Source organism: Oncorhynchus gorbuscha, unplaced genomic scaffold, assembly GCF_021184085.1.
Source record: "Oncorhynchus gorbuscha isolate QuinsamMale2020 ecotype Even-year unplaced genomic scaffold, OgorEven_v1.0 Un_scaffold_634, whole genome shotgun sequence".
Lineage (NCBI taxonomy): Eukaryota > Metazoa > Chordata > Actinopteri > Salmoniformes > Salmonidae > Oncorhynchus > Oncorhynchus gorbuscha.
Window position 1 is genome coordinate 294,811 of NW_025745746.1, and position 27,386 is coordinate 322,196.

At 45.1% G+C, this 27,386-nt stretch overlaps 1 protein-coding gene across 1 annotated transcript; it reads left to right on the top strand.

The window, feature by feature from the left end:
- Window positions 1–1,622: 1,622 nt before the first annotated feature.
- nradd (neurotrophin receptor associated death domain) lies at window positions 1,623–27,096 on the top strand. Its single transcript, XM_046334988.1, has 6 exons — window positions 1,623–2,363; window positions 21,924–22,056; window positions 22,189–22,554; window positions 24,783–25,026; window positions 25,268–25,410; window positions 25,662–27,096. Exons 1-6 carry the CDS (start codon window positions 2,322–2,324, stop codon window positions 25,982–25,984), a joined length of 1,251 nt encoding a protein of 416 aa, XP_046190944.1. The 5' UTR covers window positions 1,623–2,321; the 3' UTR covers window positions 25,985–27,096.
- The last annotated feature ends 290 nt before the right edge of the window (window positions 27,097–27,386 follow it).

The window sequence follows — 27,386 nt, forward strand, 5'->3', positions numbered from 1 at the left end:
AGCCATTCTACTGCCAGTGTTTGTTTATGGAGATTACATGGCCCTGTGCTCAATGTTATTCACCTGTCAGCAACGGGTGTGGCTGAAATATCCGAAGCCACTAATTTGAAGGAGAGTCCACATACTTTGTATACATAGTGTAGGTACATGCTTATAAAAGTATATGTTGTATACAAATTATATTGGATAATTAGTATGTCAATGTATAATATAACCTAGCACTTGTAAAACCAATATGTAGGCTAAGCTCTACTGTAGTAGCATGTTGAAGGACAATCACTGATATTTAGCTTAGGCCTAAATAATGTCTGGGCTATTTAATAGGCCTATTAGTTACAATCAGAGGTCATCCATTTTATGGGCGTGGCCCAGGCATGCAGAAAGTAGCAGCTTTTCAAGTTCATGTTAAATCTTTTAAATGATACAAAAGGATTTCTAGGACAAACATTGGGTGAATGACACACCTTGTAAATAGTTAAGAAGGCACCGCATGGGGTCCTGGGACTTCAGAGGGGGACAAATGGAGACGTCTCTCAGACACAATAGCAGTACCACTTCAAAGACTGTCTGGCTGCTGGAGAGAGAGAGAGACAGAAGAGAAGAGACAGAGAGAGAGAGAGAGAGAGAGAGAGAGAGAGAGAGAGAAGAGAAGAGAGAGAGACAGAGACAGAGACAGAGACAGAGACAGAGAGAGAGACAGAGAGAGAGAGAGAGAGAGAGACAGAAGAGAAGAGACAGAGAGAGAGACAGAGAGAGAGAGAGAAGAGACAGAGAGAGAGAGAGAGAGAGAGAGAGAGAGAGAGAGAGAGAGAGAGAGAGAGAGAGAGAGAGAGAGAGAGAGAGAGAGAGAGAGAGAGAGAGAGAGAGAGAGAGAGAGAAGAGACAGAGAGAGAGAGAGAGAGAGAGAGAGAGACAGAAGAGAAGAGAGAGACAGAATAGAACAATCAACAGAGAAGGTCACTGATATGTTACAACTCTGGTCGGCTACTGTCGGAATGTCCCAATGGCACCTTATTCCCTATCTAGTGCACTACATTTGAGCAGGGCACTATATAGGGAATATGGTGCCATTTGGGAAATAACATTAGGCTACTGTGTGAGACTACTTTCTCGGCTACTAAAATTAAGAAGTACCTGAAATGAGTTGTGTATAGAGGCAGCTGGTCCAAAAACCTAAAATATAGAGGCTATACCATATACCTTCCCTGTATATTTGAAAACTGTTTAAATAATGTCTGGGTATATTTTAGTCATTAGCAGACGCTGTTATCCAAAGCGACTTGCAAATAAGTACATTAATTAAATAGCCCTGACATTATTTAGGACTAAGCTAAATATCTGTGTTTGTGCTTCAATAGTCTATTACTGTACAGTTTAACCTACTTACCGGTATTACAACTGCTAGGTTACAATATTCTACATTGATATCTTAATTATCCTATATAATTTATATACAACATATATCATTTTATAAGCACGTGCTTATTTACATATATACTATAATAAAAAAAGAGTGTGACGGAGAATATTAGCCACAAAATAGTCATTTCTGTAACCCCACTGGAGAAATAACCGGGGGTTTAAAAATTAAGACCGCAAAATAAAGCCCGCAACATCAAAGTCCCAACGTCCATTATTTAAACCGATCCCTAAAGGCATCTTCCGGAATGTATCCCCTTTATTTATTACAGTGTATCAAGTTTCATCTCCATTTGAATATCACTTCAATGTGTTTATTGCCGTCGCGTATCAGCCAATCACAAAGCGAGGACCCGGGCTCCAGCCGTAGAGAGCTGAAGGCGTTGAAAGTGAACCAAGCGCTTGAAGATCGAGGGGCCAAAACGCTGCGCTTCAGACTCACACTCTGCAAGAGGAACATGCCAACAAAGATTGAAATGTGACTCAACTGTAGGGAATGTAACAAAGAAACGGTCTACAGTAAAAGTAGATGGTGTGTAGCCTAAAGAAGATGATTTTTTTACTGTTTTCCTTACGTTTCCTTTCATGGCAGTTGATTTCACTGAAGAGAAGCGGCACTCGGACTTGCTGTTGAGTTTTGGGACATTTTTTCTTCCGCCGTATGTGTAGGATACATTGATGCAGTTTTAAAAAATGCTCTCATTTGGTCGTGTTCTTGTTGCTCTCAAAGTGGTTTCTTGACAGCTGTGAAGAGTTTTTAGGAACCTAGGTGCGCTTTTTTGGCATTTACCTGGGTTACGTCTCACGGAGTAGGCTATTGAAGCATTCTTTGGTCCCAAAGACTTTTGAAGGGGTACAGCCAACTCATTGTACTGGATTTTCCGTCGGCGAAGAACTGTGACATGGATGCGCTTTGGGTCTGCACACTTTTTCTGCTCGTAAATGTAAGTGTCATATCGCTCCTATTCCTGATATACATAGGCTGTAACTCACTAATATATCTCATAGGCTACTATACAGTAATACACGAACAGAGCAATTCCCTCCCTGTTATTTTCTGCTGAGAGTGCAATGTATAGTAACGCACATTACTGTCCAACATGAGGCGAATTCATTATTTAGCCAATCTGCATAAAGTTAATGATTTTGGCTACATTGTAAACTGTTGGCATTACGCACGCGCTACATTGTAAACTATGTTGGCATTACGCACGCGCTACATTTTAAACTATGTTGGCATTACGCACGCGCTACATTGTACTTACATGCATTTATTTTATTTAACCAGGTCATTTGACTGAGAACACATTCTCATTTACTGCAGCGACCTGGGGAATAGTTACAGGGGGGAGGAGGGGGGTGGTGAATGAGCCAATTGGAAGCTGGCAATGATTAGATGCCTTGCGTCTTGGTTGTGTTACATTGTAATCTAGCCTACTTCTCACTCTACATTGACAATGTTCTGTATAGCTACAGAATGTGACATATTGTCATTATCTACAACTTTCCTGCTTTTACTCAGAGATAAACTCTGTTTTTCTTTTCTGATCTTAGTTTATCTTCCTTACCAATTGATAAGGCTTAGGCTGTATTATAAGTGTGTGTCATTTAAACGTTAATGCAGGTAGTTAAAGTTAGAGATTTGATTTGTACAGATCAAAGTGTCAGAATAAATCCTTTCCACAGCTGGAGAAGATGACACTGTGACACTCCATCTCCTTTCAAGTCCAACAGAGCCGAGGGCCTGTAGAGGAGAGGAGAGGCAGCATGTCTTGTCATGTTCTCAGGGCCTAACCCTTTCTTCAAGATCAAAGCGCTGGAGATAAAACTCCATCAGATCTTCATTCACTCTGCATTCATGTGACCCCGGAAAGATATTTATCTGTTTAATGAGGGGATAATAACAACAAACGTTCATTTTAAATGGAAAACAATTGTTTTCTTTCCCCAAAACACACCTTTGTTTCTATCACAGAGGTTTGTTTGAAAATTTAAAAAACAAACATTTTTTTTGGTGAACTTCTCCAATTAGTTCTCTGCTTAATATGAATGTTTGTTCAAACCTCAATGTATTAAAGATAATTATACTTCTCGTTGAATCACACCAGCCCACTAATGTTAGTGGTTTGATTGTCCAAGGTTCTCTGTTACATTACCAAACTGTATTACAATTCATAGATAAGTGCCATAGTCCTTCCTTGCGGCAATTCCTGGTAGAAATGCGTCATGAGTAAAACTATCGCTGCGGTCTGGAAATCCGGAGCAAAGAAATTATAATTTCTCTCAGTCTGTGGCGAGAGAAGGGCGACCCTGTTTGTAACAGAACAGTAAATGTAATTTCCATGTTGACGCTAAGCAGTTTTCTGATTGGTTTCCACTTGAACTCGCGACCGCCGCTTTGCTTTCCCACAGCGACATCTTTGAGACAGTAAATCAGCATATTGAGAATTTTAATAATAAATTGCAGACAGACAAACAGGCTTACAGTGGCACGGATATTGGTATCCAGTAGTTTGTCATGCTGTTAGGAGGAGATGGAAAGCTCAGCATATTCCCTGGCTGGAACAAAACATGGTTAACAAAAAAGAACAGTTCCAGATTCCGAACGTTGACTTTTTAAAGATGACCTGCTACTGCTGATGACGGTAATCAGTGTGCAGATTAAAATCATGGACCAATCAGACAGGCAAGCAGCTCTGGCTCCACCCTCCCTACACGTCCCTCTGCCTTAGTGTGTCTGTCCCAAAATGGCACCCTATTGTGTATATAGTTCACTGCCTCCCAAATGGCACGCTATTGCGTATATAGTTCACTGCCTCCCAAATGGCACGCTATTGCGTATATAGTTCACTGCCTCCCAAATGGCACCCTATTGCGTATATAGTTCACTGCCTCCCAAATGGCACCCTATTCCCTATATTGTGCACTACTTTTGACCAGGGCCGATAGGTCCACATTTTGACCAGACTTGCCCAGATAATGAGTCATGGAGGCAATTATGTGCATCCCAAATAGCACCATATTCCCTATATAAGTTCACTACAGGACCTCTATCTACATCTCCTGTTCTTCTGTCTGCTGGACGTCTCAGGGTGGAGGTGGTGACACCACGCTGCTGTCCTCAGTGTGGAGGTGGTGACACCACGCTGCTGTCCTCAGTGTGGAGGTGGTGACACCACGCTGCTGTCCTCAGTGTGGAGGTGGTGACACCAAGCTGCTGTCCTCAGGGTGGAGGTGGTGACACCACGCTGCTGTCCTCAGGGTGGAGGTGGTGACACCACGCTGCTGTCCTCAGTGTGGAGGTGGTGACACCACGCTGCTGTCCTCAGGGTGGAGGTGGTGACACCACGCTGCTGTCCTCAGGGTGGAGGTGGTGACACCACGCTGCTGTCCTCAGGGTGGAGGTGGTGACACCACGCTGCTGTCCTCAGGGTGGAGGTGGTGACACCACGCTGCTGTCCTCATTGTGGAGGTGGTGACACCACGCTGCTGTCCTCAGGGTGGAGGTGGTGACACCACGCTGCTGTCCTCAGGGTGGAGGTGGTGACACCACGCTGCTGTCCTCAGGGTGGAGGTGGTGACACCACGCTGCTGTCCTCAGGGTGGAGGTGGTGACACCACGCTGCTGTCCTCAGGGTGGAGGTGGTGACACCACGCTGCTGTCCTCAGGGTGGAGGTGGTGACACCACGCTGCTGTCCTCAGTGTGGAGGTGGTGACACCACGCTGCTGTCCTCAGGGTGGAGGTGGTGACACCACGCTGCTGTCCCCAGGGTGTGAGGGTCAGGGTGGAGGTGGTGACACCACGCTGCTGACCCCAGGGTGTGAGGGTCAGGGTGGAGGTGGTGACACCATGTTGCTGTCCCCAGGGTGTGAGGGTCAGGGTGGAGGTGGTGACACCATGCTGCTGTCCCCAGGGTGGAGGTGGTGACACCATGCTGCTGTCCCCAGGGTGGAGGTGGTGACACCAAGGTGCTGACCCCAGGGTGGAGGTGGTGACACCACGCTGCTGACCCCAGGGTGTGAGGGTCAGGGTGGAGGTGGTGACACCATGTTGCTGTCCCCAGGGTGTGAGGGTCAGGGTGGAGGTGGTGACACCATGCTGCTGTCCCCAGGGTGTGAGGGTCAGGGTGGAGGTGGTGACACCATGCTGCTGTCCCCAGGGTGGAGGTGGTGACACCACGCTGCTGTCCCCAGGGTGGATGTGGTGACACCATGTTGCTGACCCCAGGGTGTGAGGGTCAGGGTGGAGGTGGAGGGAGAGCCCTGCCTCCTGGGGCTCCGCACCCTTTCATGTGCTCATCACTCTCACGTGGAAACTCCATGCTGCTGCAGACAAGGAGTCAAATATCATGTCAAATGGGATTGCATTGCAAAAAGACCAAAGGGCGGCTTTAGGGAGTGTGTGTGCATGCTCACGACTGAGTGACTGCACGCTTCTGTGTGTACGTGCGCTTCTGTGTGTCCATGTGCTTCTGTGTGTATTCACACTTTTGTGTGTGTGTGTGCGTTGCTTATGTGTGTGTGTTGACGGAGTGACCGTGACAGCCGTGGAGTTCACAGCCCCTTTTGAAAGCAGATAGGGCTCCATGGAGGTCTCCTCTCACCAGGGAATCAAGTCCTCTACTACTGAAGTGGAGAGAGCAACTGCGGCCCCTCAACTCTCTCCAGTGGCCCTGGAGCAGACAGATCGGGTCTGTGTGTTCTCTTTTCTCATGGTCCTTGAGCCAACGAGGTGTCGACTGTGTAGGCTGCTTGGCTCTGTATGTAAGCAAGTCCGGAGCTACCACATAACAGTCTGAAAATGGTTTATATAAGCTAGCATATAACAGAACAGTACACAATGATTCTAATATAGTTCATCAAAATTCTAACAAGTCAGCACTTTTTTGGAACAAGATCTCACCCTGATGTCATAATGCAAATCGGCTCACGTTTCATGTTGACTTTCTCAACTGCCTATTCCTGTTCAGTAGGCGAGTACGGAGACCTTTTACACAGTCACACATTCCCTCTGAGGTCCATCAATCAGAGCTCTGTTAGTCCCAGTCCTGATTACTGTGGTCATTAAGCCCCGGGCAGGGTGGATGTTTATACACACACACACACACACACACACACACACACACACACACACACACACACACACACACACACACACACACACACACACACACACACACACACACACACACACACACACCACCCCATAAACTGGTGCACGGAGGGGAATATTTAACTCTATATTTGGTCAGCACAAGAGGAAATGCCAATTGGTCTGGCTCTGCAGAGCAAAGTAGAGCTGGAGTGGACCCTGTCTGGACTTTCTCGTGTGTGTGTGTGTAGTGTGTGTGTGTGTGTGTGCGTGTGTGTGTGTGTGTGTGTGTGTGTGTGTGTGTGTGTGTGGTTGCCAGTTTCTGGTCTACAGCACGATGAAGCAGCAGTTGGAGACACTACCAGACAGCATCGCTGCAACAAAACATTTATAATCCAGTGGATGGGTAATTGTATGTGTTGGGTACAGAGATGAGGTAGTCAATCAAAAATCATGTTAAACACTATTATTGCACACAGAGTGAGTCCATTCTACTTATTATGTGACTTGTTAAGCAAATGTTTACTTCTGAACTTATTTAGGCTTGCCATAACAAAGGGGTTGAATACTTAATGACTCAAGACATTATGGGGTCTTTTGTTTAGGTGAGTTACACAAAATCTGAATTGAATTCATTTTAAATTCAGGCTGTAAAGCAACAAAATGTGGAAAAAGTCAAGAGGTGTGAATCCTTTGTGAAGGTGCTGTACGTTCCCAGTTTAAAATGATACCAGTAGACAATGTACACCAGATTTAGGTACATGCCTTTTAAGTGCTGAAATATAAAATAGTTTAGTGCAAATCCAACCCTTGTAATTTAGGTGCAGGATGACATTTGTTTTAGATGACAGTTAGGCTACAGGAGGTGAACATTACAGGTAATATTCAAGATGCTGTGAAGACCAGCTGTAAACATTCTAGAATGCTGTGAAAACCAGCGTGCTGTAAACATTCTAGAATGCTGTGAAAACCAGCGTGCTGTAAACATTCTAAAATGCTGTGAAAACCAGCGTGCTGTAAACATTCTAAAATGCTGTGAAAACCAGCGTGCTGTAAACATTCTAAAATGCTGTGAAAACCAGCCCAGCGTGCTGTAAACATTCTAAAATGCTGTGAAAACCAGCATGCTGTAAACATTCTAAAATGCTGTGAAAACCAGCGTGCTGTAAACATTCTAAAATGCTGTGAAAACCAGCATGCTGTAAACATTCTAAAATGCTGTGAAAACCAGCGTGCTGTAAACATTCTAAAATGTTTTGTCACCAGTGCTTGTTTTGTTGAACTGTTGTCGTCCTCACTGTTTCTCCTACGACACTAATCTGGTGAGCACCTTTTGGAGCTCCGCCCAAGCAGGTCATTGGATTGGTTTGACATGTTGTGAGGGGTCACTGATTCCGGGTTCTGCCATGATTTCTGCCATGGAACTTCCCCGGGAAGCCTGGTTCACAACAAGGCTTGTGCATTCCAATTGGAACCCTACAGGATTCTGATCAAAACAAGTGCACCGAGTAGGGAATAGGGTGTATTTGGGACATAAGCTAAATACACGGCCGTTGAAAGAGACTACAAGCCATTGGCCAAGCTCTTCTCACACAACTCACTGTGATGGGCCATTCTCACATTTACATTTTCTGTCATTTAGCAGAGACTCTAATCCAGAGGGATTTACAGTCAGTAGTTATTTAGCAGAGACTCTAATCCGGAGTGATTTACAGTCAGTAGTTATTTAGCAGAGACTCTAATGCAGAGGGATTTACAGTCAGTAGTTATTTAGCAGAGACTCTAATGCAGAGTGATTAACCGACAGTGCATTCAACTAAGGTAGGTAGAACAACCACATATCACAGTGATAAGACAACCACAGCTCACTGTAGAAGCGCATGTGATCACTGAGATGAATACCTGTTGAAACTGAGCTCCCATCACCCTGATACTGCAGATCTGTGCTAGCTGAGGTTCAGATCACCCTGATACTGCAGATCTGTGCTAGCTGAGGTTCAGATCACCCTGATACTGCAGATCTGTGCTAGCTGAGGTTCAGATCACCCTGATACTGCAGATCTGTGCTAGCTGAGGTTCAGATCACCCTGATACTGCAGATCTGTGCTAGCTGAGGTTCAGATCACCCTGATACTGCAGATCTGTGCTAGCTGAGGTTCAGATCTTGTCTGGCTCCTCAAATAATGGTGCAATAAAACCTCTGTGCCGTTTGTCTTGGCATGAAACATACCCTCCTTCCCTTCAAAGCTGTGATGTTGTTCTTGGAATGAAACATACCCTCCTTTCCTTCAAAGTTGTGCTGTTGTTCTTGGAATGAAACAACCTCCTTTCCCTTCAAAGTTGTTCTCTTTCTAGTGGTGGAATTGTTTCAGTGCAGTTTTGTGACAGGAATGATCAAATCAAATTAAATATTATTTGTCATATTGGCCGAATACAACAGTGAATTCTTACTTACAAGTCCTTAAAAATAGAGTTATATTTACTAAATAAACTAAAGTAAAAATGTTTTATTAAATTAAAAGTAAGACAATAAAATAACAATAACGAGGCTATATACAGGGAGTCAATGTGCAGGGGTACAAGTTAGTCATTTGCACATTTGGTCCGCACATGCTCTGAGTACACATCCTGGTAATCTTTCTGGTCCCGCGGCCTTGTGAATGTTGATCTGTTTAAAGTTCTTGCTCACATCGACTACGGAGAACGTGATCAAACAGTCGTCTGGAACAGCTGGTGCTCTCATGCATGCTTAAGTGTTGCTTGCCTCGAAGCGAGCATAAAAAGGCATTTAGCTCATCTGGTAGGCTTGCGTCACTGGGCAGCTCGTGACTGGGTTTCCCTTTGTAGTCCATAATAGTTTGAATGCCCTGCCACATCCGACGAGCACAAGAGCCAGTGTAGTATTCAATCCTTGTCTTGTATTGACACTTTGCCTGTTTGATGGTTCGTCTGAGGGAATAGCGGGATTTTTTATAAGCATCCGGATTAGTGTCCTTCTTATTGAAAGTGGCAGCTTTAACCTTTAGCTAGGTGCAGATGTTGCCTGTAATCCATGGCTTCTGGTTGGGATATGTACGTACGGTCATTGTGGGGAAGACGACACAGATGCACTTATTAATGAAGCCTGTAACTGAGGTGGTATATTCCTCAATGCCATTGGATGTATCGCGAAACATATTCCAGTCTGTGCTAGCAAAACAGTCCTGTAGCGTAGCATCCACATCATCTGACCACTGGTATGGTGTGTGTGTGTGTTTGCGTGCGTTCATGTGTGCATTCTCGTTTGTGTGTTTGTGTGCGTTGGTGTGTGTTGGGCTCGTTGGAGAATCCACATGTTGACACAAGCTGCTTCTTGGAGCAGACATCGGAGACAGCGGTTTCTCCCAAATGGCACCCTATTCCCTACGTAGTGCCCTACTTTTGACCAGAATCCTATTGGCCCTGGTTAAAAGTGTGTACTATAAAAGGGAATAGGGTGCCATTTAGGAGTGAGTCGGGGAGAAATCAGAGGGTTGTTTAGCTGTTAGCAGGAGGTTAGTTGTTAGACATCTGTTAGTTCCTGTCTACCCTCAGGCTCCAGGGATAATGGCTAGTGGGTCAATCAGCCCTCAACATGGGCATGTTTCAGATGCCTGACTGCTTTAGAGGAGGGCCTTGATGGGGGGGAGGAGTGTGTGTGTGTGTGTGTGTGTGTGTGTGTGTGTGTGTGTGTGTGTGTGTGTGTGTGTGTGTGTGTGTGTGTGTGTGTGTGTGTGTGTGTTAGACATAGTGAGGGGCGGTCGGGAGGGAAGGGGTGACACACACACACACACCTGCAGGGCTGGGGGGGGGGACATCAAAGGCCCCCTCAAAATAGACACACATGCTGGGCTGCGGGGGCTAACTGACACACCCGCCTGGGGCTACAACGGTCTCCCCTCCTCCTCACCCTCCCTCCCTTCCTCCCACCCCTCACTGTGTCTGAGGACAAGAGACACACACACACATTGTGACTATAATGTCATTCACACCCATGTGGAATGTGTCAATGTGGGAGGAAGCCCTTTCTACTCCTTCCTCTTCCTCATGTCTCAGTGTTTTCCTTCTCCTTTGTTTTATTCTTTCCATGGGATTAAAGGCAGTCTGTTTATAGCCAGTCTGATTAAAGGCAGTCTGATTAAAGGCAGTCTGATTAAAGGCAGTCTGATTATAGCCAGTCTGATTAAAGGCAGTCTGATTAAAGGCAGTCTGATTAAAGGCAGTCTGTTTATAGCCAGTCTGTTTATAGCCAGTCTGTTTATAGCCAGTCTGTTTATAGCCAGTCTGTTTATAGCCAGTCTGTTTATAGCCAGTCTGTTTATAGCCAGTCTGTTTATAGCCAGTCTGTTTATAGCCAGTCTGATTAAAGCCAGTCTGATTATAGCCAGTCTGTTTATAGCCAGTCTGTTTATAGCCAGTCTGTTTATAGCCAGTCTGTTTATAGCCAGTCTGTTTATAGCCAGTCTGATTATAGCCAGTCTGATTATAGCCAGTCTGTTTATAGCCAGTCTGATTGAAAGGCAGTCTGATTGAAAGGCAGTCTGATTATAGCCAGTCTGATTATAGCCAGTCTGTTTATAGCCAGTCTGTTTATAGCCAGTCTGATTGAAAGGCAGTCTGATTATAGCCAGTCTGATTATAGCCAGTCTGATTGAAAGGCAGTCTGTTTATAGCCAGTCTGTTTATAGCCAGTCTGATTATAGCCAGTCTGATTGAAAGGCAGTCTGTTTATAGCCAGTCTGATTATAGCCAGTCTGATTGAAAGGCAGTTTGATTATAGCCAGTCTGATTATAGCCAGTCTGTTTATAGCCAGTCTGATTGAAAGGCAGTCTGATTATAGCCAGTCTGTTTATAGCCAGTCTGTTTATAGCCAGTCTGATTATAGCCAGTCTGTTTACAGCCAGTCTGTTTACAGCCAGTCTGATTACAGCCAGTCTGTTTATAGCCAGTCTGTTTATAGCCAGTCTGTTTATAGCCAGTCTGTTTATAGCCAGTCTGTTTATAGCCAGTCTGTTTATAGCCAGTCTGTTTATAGCCAGTCTGATTATAGCCAGTCTGATTATAGCCAGTCTGAATATAGCCAGTCTGAATATAGCCAGTCTGATTATAGCCAGTCTGATTATAGCCAGTCTGAATATAGCCAGTCTGATTATAGCCAGTCTGAATATAGCCAGTCTGAATATAGCCAGTCTGTTTATAGCCAGTCTGTTTATAGCCAGTCTGTTTATAGCCAGTCTGTTTATAGCCAGTCTGTTTATAGCCAGTCTGATTATAGCCAGTCTGATTATAGCCAGTCTGAATATAGCCAGTCTGAATATAGCCAGTCTGAATATAGCCAGTCTGATTATAGCCAGTCTGATTATAGCCAGTCTGAATATAGCCAGTCTGATTATAGCCAGTCTGAATATAGCCAGTCTGAATATAGCCAGTCTGAATATAGCCAGTCTGTTTATAGCCAGTCTGTTTATAGCCAGTCTGTTTATAGCCAGTCTGATTGAAAGGCAGTCTGATTATAGCCAGTCTGATTATAGCCAGTCTGTTTATAGCCAGTCTGATTGAAAGGCAGTCTGATTATAGCCAGTCTGTTTATAGCCAGTCTGTTTATAGCCAGTCTGTTTATAGCCAGTCTGATTATAGCCAGTCTGTTTATAGCCAGTCTGATTGAAAGGCAGTCTGATTATAGCCAGTCTGTTTATAGCCAGTCTGTTTATAGCCAGTCTGTTTATAGCCAGTCTGTTTATAGCCAGTCTGTTTATAGCCAGTCTGTTTAGCCAGTCTGATTGAAAGGCAGTCTGATTATAGCCAGTCTGATTATAGCCAGTCTGTTTATAGCCAGTCTGTTTATAGCCAGTCTGATTGAAAGGCAGTCTGATTATAGCCAGTCTGATTATAGCCAGTCTGTTTATAGCCAGTCTGTTTATAGCCAGTCTGTTTATAGCCAGTCTGATTGAAAGGCAGTCTGATTGAAAGGCAGTCTGATTATAGCTAGTCTGATTATAGCCAGTCTGTTTATAGCCAGTCTGATTGAAAGGCAGTCTGATTATAGCCAGTCTGTTTATAGCCAGTCTGTTTATAGCCAGTCTGTTTATAGCCAGTCTGTTTATAGCCAGTCTGTTTATAGCCAGTCTGTTTACAGCCAGTCTGATTACAGCCAGTCTGATTATAGCCAGTCTGATTACAGCCAGTCTGATTACAGCCAGTCTGATTACAGCCAGTCTGATTATAGCCAGTCTGTTTATAGCCAGTCTGTTTATAGCCAGTCTGTTTATAGCCAGTCTGTTTATAGCCAGTCTGTTTATAGCCAGTCTGTTTATAGCCAGTCTGATTGAAAGGCAGTCTGATTATAGCCAGTCTGATTGAAAGGCAGTCTGTTTATAGCCAGTCTGTTTATAGCCAGTCTGATTGAAAGGCAGTCTGTTTATAGCCAGTCTGATTATAGCCAGTCTGATTGAAAGGCAGTCTGTTTATAGCCAGTCTGTTTATAGCCAGTCTGTTTATAGCCAGTCTGATTATAGCCAGTCTGTTTATAGCCAGTCTGTTTATAGCCAGTCTGATTATAGCCAGTCTGTTTATAGCCAGTCTGTTTATAGCCAGTCTGATTGAAAGGCAGTCTGATTATAGCCAGTCTGATTATAGCCAGTCTGATTGAAAGGCAGTCTGTTTATAGCCAGTCTGATTGAAAGGCAGTTTGATTATAGCCAGTCTGATTATAGCCAGTCTGATTATAGCCAGTCTGATTATAGCCAGTCTGATTATAGCCAGTCTGATTATAGCCAGTCTGTTTATAGCCAGTCTGTTTATAGCCAGTCTGATTGAAAGGCAGTCTGATTATAGCCAGTCTGTTTATAGCCAGTCTGTTTATAGCCAGTCTGTTTACAGCCAGTCTGATTATAGTCAGTCTGTTTGTAGCCAGTCTGTTTATAGCCAGTCTGTTTATAGCCAGTCTGTTTATAGCCAGTCTGATTATAGCCAGTCTGAATATAGCCAGTCTGAATATAGCCAGTCTGATTATAGCCAGTCTGATTATAGCCAGTCTGATTACAGCCAGTCTGATTATAGCCAGTCTGTTTATAGCCAGTCTGATTGAAAGGCAGTCTGTTTATAGCCAGTCTGATTATAGCCAGTCTGTTTATAGCCAGTCTGATTGAAAGGCAGTCTGATTATAGCCAGTCTGTTTATAGCCAGTCTGTTTATAGCCAGTCTGTTTATAGCCAGTCTGATTGAAAGGCAGTCTGATTATAGCCAGTCTGTTTATAGCCAGTCTGTTTATAGCCAGTCTGATTGAAAGGCAGTCTGTTTATAGCCAGTCTGATTATAGCCAGTCTGTTTATAGCCAGTCTGATTGAAAGGCAGTCTGATTATAGCCAGTCTGTTTATAGCCAGTCTGTTTATAGCCAGTCTGTTTATAGCCAGTCTGTTTATAGCCAGTCTTTTTACAGCCAGTCTGATTAAAGCCAGTCTGATTATAGCCAGTCTGTTTACAGCCAGTCTGATTACAGCCAGGCTGTTTATAGCCAGTCTGTTTATAGCCAGTCTGAATATAGCCAGTCTGATTATAGCCAGTCTGATTATAGCCAGTCTGATTATAGCCAGTCTGATTATAGCCAGTCTGTTTATAGCCAGTCTGTTTATAGCCAGTCTGTTTATAGCCAGTCTGTTTATAGCCAGTCTGTTTATAGCCAGTCTGTTTATAGCCAGTCTGATTGAAAGGCAGTCTGATTATAGCCAGTCTGATTATAGCCAGTCTGTTTATAGCCAGTCTGTTTATAGCCAGTCTGATTGAAAGGCAGTCTGATTATAGCCAGTCTGATTATAGCCAGTCTGTTTATAGCCAGTCTGTTTATAGCCAGTCTGTTTATAGCCAGTCTGATTGAAAGGCAGTCTGATTGAAAGGCAGTCTGATTATAGCTAGTCTGATTATAGCCAGTCTGTTTATAGCCAGTCTGATTGAAAGGCAGTCTGATTATAGCCAGTCTGTTTATAGCCAGTCTGTTTATAGCCAGTCTGTTTATAGCCAGTCTGTTTATAGCCAGTCTGTTTATAGCCAGTCTGTTTATAGCCAGTCTGTTTATAGCCAGTCTGTTTACAGCCAGTCTGTTTACAGCCAGTCTGATTACAGCCAGTCTGATTACAGCCAGTCTGATTACAGCCAGTCTGATTACAGCCAGTCTGATTACAGCCAGTCTGATTATAGCCAGTCTGTTTATAGCCAGTCTGTTTATAGCCAGTCTGTTTATAGCCAGTCTGTTTATAGCCAGTCTGTTTATAGCCAGTCTGTTTATAGCCAGTCTGATTGAAAGGCAGTCTGATTATAGCCAGTCTGATTGAAAGGCAGTCTGTTTATAGCCAGTCTGTTTATAGCCAGTCTGATTGAAAGGCAGTCTGATTATAGCCAGTCTGATTATAGCCAGTCTGATTACAGCCAGTCTGATTATAGCCAGTCTGTTTATAGCCAGTCTGATTGAAAGGCAGTCTGTTTATAGCCAGTCTGATTATAGCCAGTCTGTTTATAGCCAGTCTGATTGAAAGGCAGTCTGATTATAGCCAGTCTGTTTATAGCCAGTCTGTTTATAGCCAGTCTGATTGATTGAAAGGCAGTCTGATTATAGCCAGTCTGTTTATAGCCAGTCTGTTTATAGCCAGTCTGATTGAAAGGCAGTCTGTTTATAGCCAGTCTGATTATAGCCAGTCTGTTTATAGCCAGTCTGATTGAAAGGCAGTCTGATTATAGCCAGTCTGTTTATAGCCAGTCTGTTTATAGCCAGTCTGTTTATAGCCAGTCTGTTTATAGCCAGTCTGAGCCAGTCTGATTAAAGCCAGTCTGATTATAGCCAGTCTGTTTATAGCCAGTCTGTTTACAGCCAGGCTGTTTATAGCCAGTCTGTTTATAGCCAGTCTGATTATAGCCAGTCTGATTATAGCCAGTCTGATTATAGCCAGTCTGATTATAGCCAGTCTGATTATAGCCAGTCTGTTTATAGCCAGTCTGTTTATAGCCAGTCTGTTTATAGCCAGTCTGTTTATAGCCAGTCTGTTTATAGCCAGTCTGTTTATAGCCAGTCTGATTGAAAGGCAGTCTGATTATAGCCAGTCTGATTATAGCCAGTCTGATTATAGCCAGTCTGTTTATAGCCAGTCTGATTATAGCCAGTCTGATTGAAAGGCAGTCTGATTATAGCCAGTCTGATTATAGCCAGTCTGTTTATAGCCAGTCTGTTTATAGCCAGTCTGTTTATAGCCAGTCTGATTGAAAGGCAGTCTGATTAAAGGCAGTCTGATTATAGCTAGTCTGATTATAGCCAGTCTGTTTATAGCCAGTCTGATTGAAAGGCAGTCTGATTATAGCCAGTCTGTTTATAGCCAGTCTGTTTATAGCCAGTCTGTTTATAGCCAGTCTGTTTATAGCCAGTCTGTTTATAGCCAGTCTGTTTATAGCCAGTCTGTTTATAGCCAGTCTGTTTATAGCCAGTCTGTTTACAGCCAGTCTGATTATAGCCAGTCTGATTATAGCCAGTCTGATTACAGCCAGTCTGATTATAGCCAGTCTGATTATAGCCAGTCTGATTATAGCCAGTCTGTTTATAGCCAGTCTGTTTATAGCCAGTCTGTTTATAGCCAGTCTGTTTATAGCCAGTCTGTTTATAGCCAGTCTGTTTATAGCCAGTCTGATTGAAAGGCAGTCTGATTATAGCCAGTCTGATTGAAAGGCAGTCTGTTTATAGCCAGTCTGTTTATAGCCAGTCTGATTGAAAGGCAGTCTGTTTATAGCCAGTCTGATTATAGCCAGTCTGATTGAAAGGCAGTCTGTTTATAGCCAGTCTGTTTATAGCCAGTCTGTTTATAGCCAGTCTGATTATAGCCAGTCTGTTTATAGCCAGTCTGTTTATAGCCAGTCTGATTGAAAGGCAGTCTGATTATAGCCAGTCTGATTATAGCCAGTCTGTTTATAGCCAGTCTGTTTATAGCCAGTCTGATTGAAAGGCAGTCTGATTATAGCCAGTCTGATTATAGCCAGTCTGATTGAAAGGCAGTCTGTTTATAGCCAGTCTGTTTATAGCCAGTCTGATTGAAAGGCAGTTTGATTATAGCCAGTCTGATTATAGCCAGTCTGATTATAGCCAGTCTGATTATAGCCAGTCTGTTTATAGCCAGTCTGTTTATAGCCAGTCTGATTGAAAGGCAGTCTGATTATAGCCAGTCTGATTATAGCCAGTCTGTTTATAGCCAGTCTGTTTATAGCCAGTCTGTTTATAGCCAGTCTGTTTGTAGCCAGTCTGTTTGTAGCCAGTCTGTTTATAGCCAGTCTGTTTATAGCCAGTCTGATTATAGCCAGTCTGAATATAGCCAGTCTGAATATAGCCAGTCTGATTATAGCCAGTCTGATTATAGCCAGTCTGATTACAGCCAGTCTGATTATAGCCAGTCTGTTTATAGCCAGTCTGATTGAAAGGCAGTCTGTTTATAGCCAGTCTGATTATAGCCAGTCTGTTTATAGCCAGTCTGATTGAAAGGCAGTCTGATTATAGCCAGTCTGTTTATAGCCAGTCTGTTTATAGCCAGTCTGTTTATAGCCAGTCTGATTGAAAGGCAGTCTGATTATAGCCAGTCTGTTTATAGCCAGTCTGATTGAAAGGCAGTCTGATTATAGCCAGTCTGTTTATAGCCAGTCTGATTGAAAGGCAGTCTGTTTATAGCCAGTCTGATTATAGCCAGTCTGTTTATAGCCAGTCTGATTGAAAGGCAGTCTGTTTATAGCCAGTCTGTTTATAGCCAGTCTGTTTATAGCCAGTCTGTTTACAGCCAGTCTGATTATAGCCAGTCTGATTATAGCCAGTCTGTTTACAGGCAGTCTGATTACAGCCAGGCTGTTTATAGCCAGTCTGTTTATAGCCAGTCTGAATATAGCCAGTCTGATTATAGCCAGTCTGATTATAGCCAGTCTGATTATAGCCAGTCTGATTATAGCCAGTCTGTTTATAGCCAGTCTGTTTATAGCCAGTCTGATTGAAAGGCAGTCTGATTATAGCCAGTCTGATTATAGCCAGTCTGATTGAAAGGCAGTCTGATTATAGCCAGTCTGTTTATAGCCAGTCTGTTTATAGCCAGTCTTTTTACAGCCAGTCTGATTATAGCCAGTCTGATTATAGCCAGTCTGATTGAAAGCCAGTCTGATTGAAAGCCAGTCTGATTGAAAGGCAGTCTGATTGAAAGGCAGTCTGATTATAGCCAGTCTGATTATAGCCAGTCTGATTATAGCCAGTCTGATTATAGCCAGTCTGTTTATAGCCAGTCTGATTGAAAGGCAGTCTGATTATAGCCAGTCTGTTTATAGCCAGTCTGATTGAAAGGCAGTCTGATTATAGCCAGTCTGATTATAGCCAGTCTGATTGAAAGGCAGTCTGATTATAGCCAGTCTGATTATAGCCAGTCTGATTATAGCCAGTCTGATTATAGCCAGTCTGATTATAGCCAGTCTGAATATAGCCAGTCTGAATATAGCCAGTCTGATTATAGCCAGTCTGATTATAGCCAGTCTGTTTATAGCCAGTCTGATTGAAAGGCAGTCTGATTATAGCCAGTCTGATTATAGCCAGTCTGTTTATAGCCAGTCTGTTTATAGCCAGTCTTTTTACAGCCAGTCTGATTATAGCCAGTCTGATTATAGCCAGTCTGATTGAAAGCCAGTCTGATTGAAAGCCAGTCTGATTGAAAGGCAGTCTGATTGAAAGGCAGTCTGATTATAGCCAGTCTGATTATAGCCAGTCTGATTGAAAGGCAGTCTGTTTATAGCCAGTCTGATTATAGCCAGTCTGATTATAGCCAGTCTGATTGAAAGGCAGTCTGATTGAAAGGCAGTCTGATTATAGCCAGTCTGATTATAGCCAGTCTGATTGAAAGGCAGTCTGATTGAAAGGCAGTCTGATTGAAAGGCAGTCTTGTTATAGCCAGTCTTGTTATAGCCAGTCTGGTTATAGCCAGACTAATTTAAAGCCAGTCTGATTGATAGCCAGTCTGATTATAGCCAGTCTGATTGAAAGGCAGTCTGATTATAGCCAGTCTGATTATAGCCAGTCTGATTATAGCCAGTCTGATTATAGCCAGTCTGATTTAAAGCCAATCTGATTTAAAGCCAGTCTGATTATAGCCAGTCTGATTATAGCCAGTCTGATTATAGCCAGTCTGATTATAGCCAGTCTGATTAAAGCCAGTCTGATTATAGCCAGTCTGATTATAGCCAGCCTGATTATAGCCAGTCTGTTTATAGCCAGTCTGAATATAGCCAGTCTGATTGAAAGCCAGTCTGATTGAAAGCCAGTCTGATTATAGCCAGTCTGATTATAGCCAGTCTGATTATAGCCAGTCTGATTAAAGCCAGTCTGATTAAAGCCAGTCTGATTAAAGCCAGTCTGATTAAAGCCAGTCTGATTAAAGCCAGTCCCTCCTGCTAGGCTGCACTGGGCTCTATAAGCCCTTAGGAATGTCTGATGTATCCCTCATGTTTAACACACACTGGGGCTGCCTCCCAAAAGGCACCCTATTCCCTATAGAGTGCACTACTTTTGAGCAGAGCCCGGCGAGCCCTATAGACCCTGTTCCAATGTAGAGCCCCATATAGGGAATAGGGTGCCATCTGGGCCTCAGTCTGGCCCCTCCATTACCCGGCCGGGGCAGATAAGCGCTCAGCACTCTGAAAACAGAGCCAGATCAAAATATAAAGAAATACTATTTTCAATACGCCCACCTTCTCCCCATTCTATTTTCAATACGCCCACCTTCTCCCCATTCTATTTTCAATACGCCCACCTTCTCCCCATTCTATTTTCAATACGCCCACCTTCTCCCTATTCTATTTTCAATACGCCCACCTTCTCCCCATTCTATTTTCAATACGCCCACCTTCTCCCCATTCTCTCCATCCGATGGCGAGGCAGGCAAAGGGGTCTGTGTAATTGATTTCCTGATTTCTACACGAACATTGAGGTCTTATTTTTGAGTCTTTGGTTCCTGTCGTTCTCAACCAACATCAAGGCGGTGGCCCGTTCCTGTAGGTTCATGCTCTACAACATCCGCAGAGTACGACCCTGCCTCACACAGGAAGCGGCGCAGGTCCTAATCCAGGCACTTGTCATCTCCCGTCTGGATTACTGCAACTCGCTGTTGGCTGGGCTCCCTGCCTGTGCCATTAAACCCCTTCAACTCATCCAGAACGCCGCAGCCCGTCTGGTGTTCAACCTTCCCAAGTTCTCTCACGTCACCCCGCTCCTCCGTTCTCTCCACTGGCTTCCAGTTGAAGCTCGCATCCGCTACAAGACCATGGTGCTTGCCTACGGAGCTGTGAGGGGAACGGCACCTCAGTACCTCCAGGCTCTGATCAGGCCCTTCACCCAAACAAGGGCACTGCGTTCATCCACCTCTGGCCTGCTCGCCTCCCTACCACTGAGGAAGTACAGCTCCCGCTCAGCCCAGTCAAAACTGTTCGCTGCTCTGGCCCCCCAATGGTGGAACAAACTCCCTCACGACGCCAGGACAGCGGAGTCAATCACCACCTTCCGGAGACACCTGAAACCCCACCTCTTTAAGGAATACCTAGGATAGGATAAGTAATCCCTCTCACCCCCCCCTTTAAGATTTAGATGCACTATTGTAAAGTGACTGTTCCACTCGATGTCATAAGGTGAATGCACCAATTTGTAAGTCGCTCTGGATAAGAGCGTCTGCTAAATGACTTAAATGTAATGTAAAATGTCTGGAACTGGACTGGCCTTGACTGAGACCAGCCGAGAGAGACGCTTGTGCTCTTACTCCTCCAAACATAGCTTGTCACCATAGTTTCCATCATAGTCTTGAACATGTCTGTGTGTTGGCTTGTTACCATAGTTTCCATCATAGTCTTGAACATGTCTGTGTGTTGGCTTGTCACCATAGTTTCCATCATAGTCTTGAACATGTCTGTGTGTTGGCTTGTTACCATAGTTTCCATCATAGTCTTGAACATGTCTGTGTGTTGGCTTGTCACCATAGTTTCCATCATAGTCTTGAACATGTCTGTGTGTTGGCTTGTCACCATAGTTTCCATCATAGTCTTGAACATGTCTATGTGTTGGCTTGTCACCATAGTTTCCATCATAGTCTTGAACATGTCTGTGTGTTGGCTTGTCACCATAGTTTCCATCATAGTCTTGAACATGTCTGTGTGTTGGCTTGTTACCATAGTTTCCATCATAGTCTTGAACATGTCTGTGTGTTGGCTTGTTACCATAGTTTCCATCATAGTCTTGAACATGTCTGTGTGTTGGCTTGTCACCATAGTTTCCATCATAGTCTTGAACATGTCTGTGTTGGCTTGTTACCATAGTTTCCATCATAGTCTTGAACATGTCTGTGTGTTGGCTTGTCACCATAGTTTCCATCATAGTCTTGAACATGTCTGTGTGTTGGCTTGTCACCATAGTTTCCATCATAGTCTTGAACATGTCTGTGTGTTGGCTTGTCACCATAGTTTCCATCATAGTATTGAACATGTCTGTGTGTTGGCTTGTTACCATAGTTTCCATCATAGTCTTGAACATGTCTATGTTGGCTTGTTACCATAGTTTCCATCATAGTCTTGAACATGTCTATGTTGGCTTGTTACCATAGTTTCCATCATAGTCTTGAACATGTCTGTGTGTTGGCTTGTTACCATAGTTTTCATCATAGTCTTGAACAGGTCTGTGTGTTGGCTTGTTACCATAGTTTCCATCATAGTCTTGAACATGTCTGTGTGTTGGCTTGTTACCATAGTTTCCATCATAGTCTTGAACATGTCTGTGTGTTGGCTTGTTACCATAGTTTCCATCATAGTCTTGAACAGGTCTGTGTGTTGGCTTGTTACCATAGTTTCCATCATAGTCTTGAACATGTCTGTGTGTTGGCTTGTTACCATAGTTTCCATCATAGTCTTGAACATGTCTGTGTGTTGGCTTGTCACCATAGTTTCCATCATAGTCTTGAACATGTCTGTGTGTTGGCTTGTCACCATAGTTTCCATCATAGTATTGAACATGTCTATGTGTTTGCTTGTCACCATAGTTTCCATCATAGTCTTGAACATGTCTATGTGTTGGCTTGTCACCATAGTTTCCATCATAGTATTGAGCATATCTATGTGTTGGCTTGTCACCATAGTTTCCATCATAGTCTTGAACATGTCTGTGTGTTGGCTTGTCACCATAGTTTCCATCATAGTCTTGAACATGTCTTTGTGTTGGCTTGTCAACCACTTAGCACTCATCAGTTTGATCTATAAAAAAGAGTTCCCTCATCACTGGCATCTACAGCACCGATAAATAAATCACTATGTATCTATCTGATCATTGATGCTAAGCTAACTGTTTTGTTTCTCCTTCCAGGTTGCTCTGGGAGATGCCTGCGTCAGTGGGCAGTTCAGCCAGTCAGGGGAGTGCTGTAGCCCGTGTCCTCCAGGCCATGGGGTGGAGGTAGAGTGTGGGATAGAGGACACCAAGTGCCAGCCTTGCCCTGAGGGTGAGTCATGGAGGCAATAGGGTTTAGATGCTGTTGCTTATGCCATTCCCCCAGTAGACATACAACTATAGTACATACATACTGATAACACTGTGAGATACATTCAAATCACCTATACCTTGTATGTTCTAGGAACGTTCTCCCCATCAGACGGTCTCTCCCCGTGCCTCCCCTGTGCCCGATGCCCAGCTGGCATCCCAGAACTCACCTCTTGCAGCGCCACCCAGGATACCCACTGTGACTGTGACCAGCACTTCTACCTGTGGCGGGATGGGGAGAGTGTGGCAGGGCTGTGTGCCGCCTGCACCATGTGTGGCCGGGGCGAGGGGGTGGTGAGGCTGTGTGGTGCCCAGGGGAACACCCAGTGCCAACCATGTCGCCCAGGAACGTTCTCAGAGGAGAAGAGTGATATCAAGCCCTGCCAGGCCTGCTCTCAGTGCTCTGACACTGAAGTGGAGATCAGAGCCTGCCAGCTCAACTCTGACACCCTCTGCATGGGTGCGTCTCTGTGTGTATGGTGTGTGTATGGACTTAAGTTGACCGGGGCAGCTTTAGCAGGGCAGACCGGGGCAGCACTAGCAGGGCAGACCGGGGCAGCTCTAGCAGGGCAGACCGGGGCAGCTCTAGCAGGGCAGACCGGGGCAGCTCTAGCAGGGCAGACCGGGGCAGCTCTAGCAGGGCAGACCGGGGCAGCTCTAGCAGGGCAGACCGGGGCAGCTCTAGCAGGGCAGACATTTGACAAACTGACTTATTGGAAAGATAGAATCCTATGACGGTGCCACGTTGAAAGTCACTGAGTTCTTCAGTAAGGCCATTCTACTGCCAATTTTTGTCTATGGAGATTGCATGGCTGTGTGCTCGATTTTATACAGTTGTCAGCAACGAGTGTGGCTGAAATAGCTGAATCCAATCATTTGAAGGGGTGTCCACATACACTATATATACAAAAGTATGTTTCCCATGCCAATAAAGCCCCTGGGAGAGCGAGAGAGCGAGAGAGAGAAGACATGTGGCCCACACCTGTACCCACACCTAATCTGAACACTTAGCAACACTTGAGGAAACATGAGCACAGTCCAACAGAGAGAAAACACTCTTAAGTGCTGCAGTCAAATGGCTCGGAGCCGACAGCTCTTAAAAAGGGCCTGACAATATAACTACCCCCACACCAGACCCCAGGGCCTTGGCACATTGGTGACCCCAGCATGGTAACCCCTCACCGGCTCCAAATGACCAAGCCTTGGTCTAGTGGCCTGGATCTCCCCAGGAGTCTGGTCATCTGAACACACACAGGACACCCCATCTGACACTGTAGATAGAGATATGTTGAGACGGGGATAAGGACAGGGCAGATATGTTGAGACGGGGATAAGGACAGGGCAGATGTGTTGAGACGGGGATAAGGACAGGGCAGATGTGTTGAGACGGGGATAAGGACAGGGCAGATGTGTTGAGACGGGGATAAGGACAGGGCAGATGTGTTGAGACGGGGATAAGGACAGGGCAGATGTGTTGAGACGGGGATAAGGACAGGGCAGATGTGTTGAGACGGGGATAAGGACAGGGCAGATGTGTGGAGACGGGGATAAGGACAGGGCAGATGTGTGGAGACGGGGATAAGGACAGGGCAGATGTGTGGAGACGGGGATAAGGACAGGGCAGATGTGTTGAGACGGGGATAAGGACAGGGCAGATGTGTTGAGACGGGGATAAGGACAGGGCAGATGTGTTGAGACGGGGATAAGGACAGGACAGATGTGTTGAGACGGGGATAAGGACAGGGCAGATGTGTTGAGACGGGGATAAGGACAGGGCAGATGTGTTGAGACGGGGATAAGGACAGGACAGATGTGTTGAGACGGGGATAAGGACAGGACAGATGTGTTGAGACGGGGATAAGGACAGGACAGATGTGTTGAGACGGGGATAAGGACAGGGCAGATGTGTTGAGACGGGGATAAGGACAGGGCAGATATGTTGAGACGGGGATAAGGACAGGGCAGATATGTTGAGACGGGGATAAGGACAGGGCAGATATGTTGAGACGGGGATAAGGACAGGGCAGATATGTTGAGACAGGGATAAGGACAGGGCAGATATGTTGAGACGGGGATAAGGACAGGGCAGATATGTAGAGACGGGGATAAGGACAGGGTAGATATGTTGAGACAGGGATAAGACAGGGATAAGGACAGGGCAGATATGTTGAGACAGGGATAAGGACAGGGCAGATATGTTGAGACAGGGATAAGGACAGGGCAGATATGTTGAGACAGGGATAAGGACAGGGCAGATATGTTGAGACAGGGATAAGGACAGGGCAGATATGTTGAGACAGGGATAAGGACAGGGCAGATATGTTGAGACAGGGATAAGGACAGGGCAGATATGTTGAGACAGGGATAAGGACAGGGCAGATATGTTGAGACAGGGATAAGGACAGGGCAGATATGTTGAGACAGGGATAAGGACAGGGCAGATATGTTGAGACAGGGATAAGGACAGGGCAGATATGTTGAGACAGGGATAAGGACAGGGCAGATATGTTGAGACAGGGATAAGGACAGGGCAGATATGTTGAGACAGGGATAAGGACAGAGCAGATATGTTAAGGCAGGGATAAGGACAGGGCAGATATGTCAGGTGGCCCCCTTCTATCCTTAGTGTTTCCTTCATGGTTCAGTGGTTCTCTAATAAACAGTCTCCCATCTCTCTCCAACCAACAGATAAGAAGCTCCACATCCTGTCTCGTCCCCCTGAGTCTGACGGCCCTCTGGCCGCTCCTCGCCTGCCTGGGTTAGGGTTGGTGAATGATGGAGAGGAGGCCAGCCCTGCCCCTGGAGGAGGAGCAGCCCCCAGGGCCCCCGGGTTCACCCCTCAGGATGATGGGAGCAGCAACCACATCCTGGTCTACGTATCTGTTCTGGCTGCTGTGGTGCTGGGCCTGCTGCTCTACGTCGCCTACAAGTGGTGAGTTGACAGGAGACACGCTGCAGTCTCATTGGCTGCATCCTGATTCTCCACACTTGAAGCGTTGCATTGGTGTGAGCATTGGCTGGAGGGAGTTGTTAAATGCATAACGGAGGGGTGGAGAATTGTTTGCAAACCTTTGGATTGCCGTGGTGTATTTCTGTTCTTGGTTGTGATGGAAATGATCCTGTTGTTGTGTTTAGTAAAGAGTGTAAACGCGTTTCCTCCCATGTCTCGTCAGCTGGATGTCGTATAAGCAGAAGCAGGCGTTGAGTAAAGCCCGCGCTGCAGAGCTGGGGACGTGTCCTGAAGGAGAAAAACTCCACAGTGACAGTGGCGTGTTCCTGGACTCACACAGCCTGCAGGATGGCCAACCAAGTAAAGGTAACAGCCAACAGCCATCTCACGACTACGCCACAATTAACCTCACTGCACTACACTGTTACTGCAGTGAGAACAGAAGCCCAAGTTAAATACATGTTCTAATCTCTCTCAATGTAGAGCACATTTAGCATTTATCAGACACTCTTATCCAGAACAACATACAGACGTCTTTTCTTATTGGCTTTTCTCATCTATTATAACTGTTGAATGGACTTGTGACGATGTGTGTCTGTTGTGTATTCTACCCCCAGGTAGTAAGAGGGACAGTAAGCAGGACGGCCGTCTGTACATCAACCTGCCCCCCCACAGACAGGAGGAGGTGGAGCGTCTGCTCCAGGAGGGGAGTGGGGGCCGCAGAGGCTCCTGGAGGACCCTGGGGGCCGCGCTGGGCTACGAGCCCGAGCAGATGGACCTGTTTGGGCACGGCGAGGCTCCTGTACACACCCTCCTTTCCAACTGGGCTCAGCAGGAGGGCTCCACTCTGGGGCTTCTGTGCTCGGCGCTGGCCCGCATCGAGAGGCCCGACGTAGCCGCCACCCTCACCTGCCCTGCCCAGGGGGTGTCTGTGGTCTGAGGAAGGAGCCATGGTTGGTCCCAAATGGCACCCTATTCCCTATATAGTGCACTACTGGTAAGCTAAAGGTCAAAAGTAGTGCACTATGTAGGGTGCCACAGAGCCATCATAAGGTGAATGCACCAATTTGTAAGTCGCTCTGGATAAGAGCGTCTGCTAAATGACTTAAATGTAAATGTAATGAGCCTGATAAGACTGGGTGGCATTCATTAGGAACCAAATGCAAGAAAACGGACTGAATCAGGGAGTGACGATCTGAACTTGAACCAATAAGAAATGTTTGTTTTCCGTTGCAAAACATACTGCTGCGGTGTGTATTAATGAATACGACCCTTGTGGACATAGGAGAGGATGGATGGGGCAAACAGCCCTCCTTCTCGCCCACTGGGATGGCATGGCATGCCAGGGGAGGTACTCTTGACTGCCCCATAATGCCTCAGACATTTGAACTGAAGAGGACAGTGGAAGTGTTGTTGCTGGCTTGTTCATCCTCTATTGGAAATGTACAGTATATCCACCATTCTTCCAGTATATATATATATATTTTACCATATTTGTGTATAATCTGCCCAAGCGTTCTAGGAATGGGTATTTATTTGCAGCAGTCAGAAGGATCCACTCTCTTTCCTGATTTGTTTTGCAGCAATGTGAGGAGGATGCACAACAGCTGACTAACTAACTGAACAGGCATGGGAATGAAATACTCTGTAGAATATTCTTTACATGAAATAAAGGCATTCTGTTCATATTAACAATCAGTCATGAATTTTAAGACCTTTGTAAATATTTGATCATACATTCATTGTAATATAGTGTTAGAAAGGTTTTCAAGCATGAAGGGGCAATCGCAAACCTCTGACTGAGGATGCATGATGACTCTCTCTCTCTCTCTCAGCTTCTCCATCTTAAAGACATTGGGAGGCCTCAAATCAGTGATGTACTATCAGCGTTGCTAGTCACTGCCTCTCTCCTATCATGGTTTCTGGTGTGGCTGGCTATCCAGAACATTATCGTTATGTAACAATCAATCACTTATTCTGGTCTATATTCTAATGTCATGGTGTGTGTTTTTCTAAGACGTCGTTTCATATAATAAATGCTTTTGAAGGTGAGTGAGTGAGAGTCAAACGGTGCTCTCTGAGCTTGTTGTGTTACATGCTCTGACAAGTACAGTGGTTTCTGTCCTACCCGGACGTAAAAGCAAGCAGCTACCTGCTCTGTGGTAGTTTATTCTGAAGATAATCAATGGCCGTCTTTGTTTGTCTCAGTCACCTAACTGAACAGGGGTGTGACTTGTAATAAATTAAACAAGTATGTGGTCATGTCAGAGGAAAGTATGGAAGACTTCCATTTACAGTTGAAGTCGGAAGTTTACATACACTTAGGTTGGGGTCATTAAAAC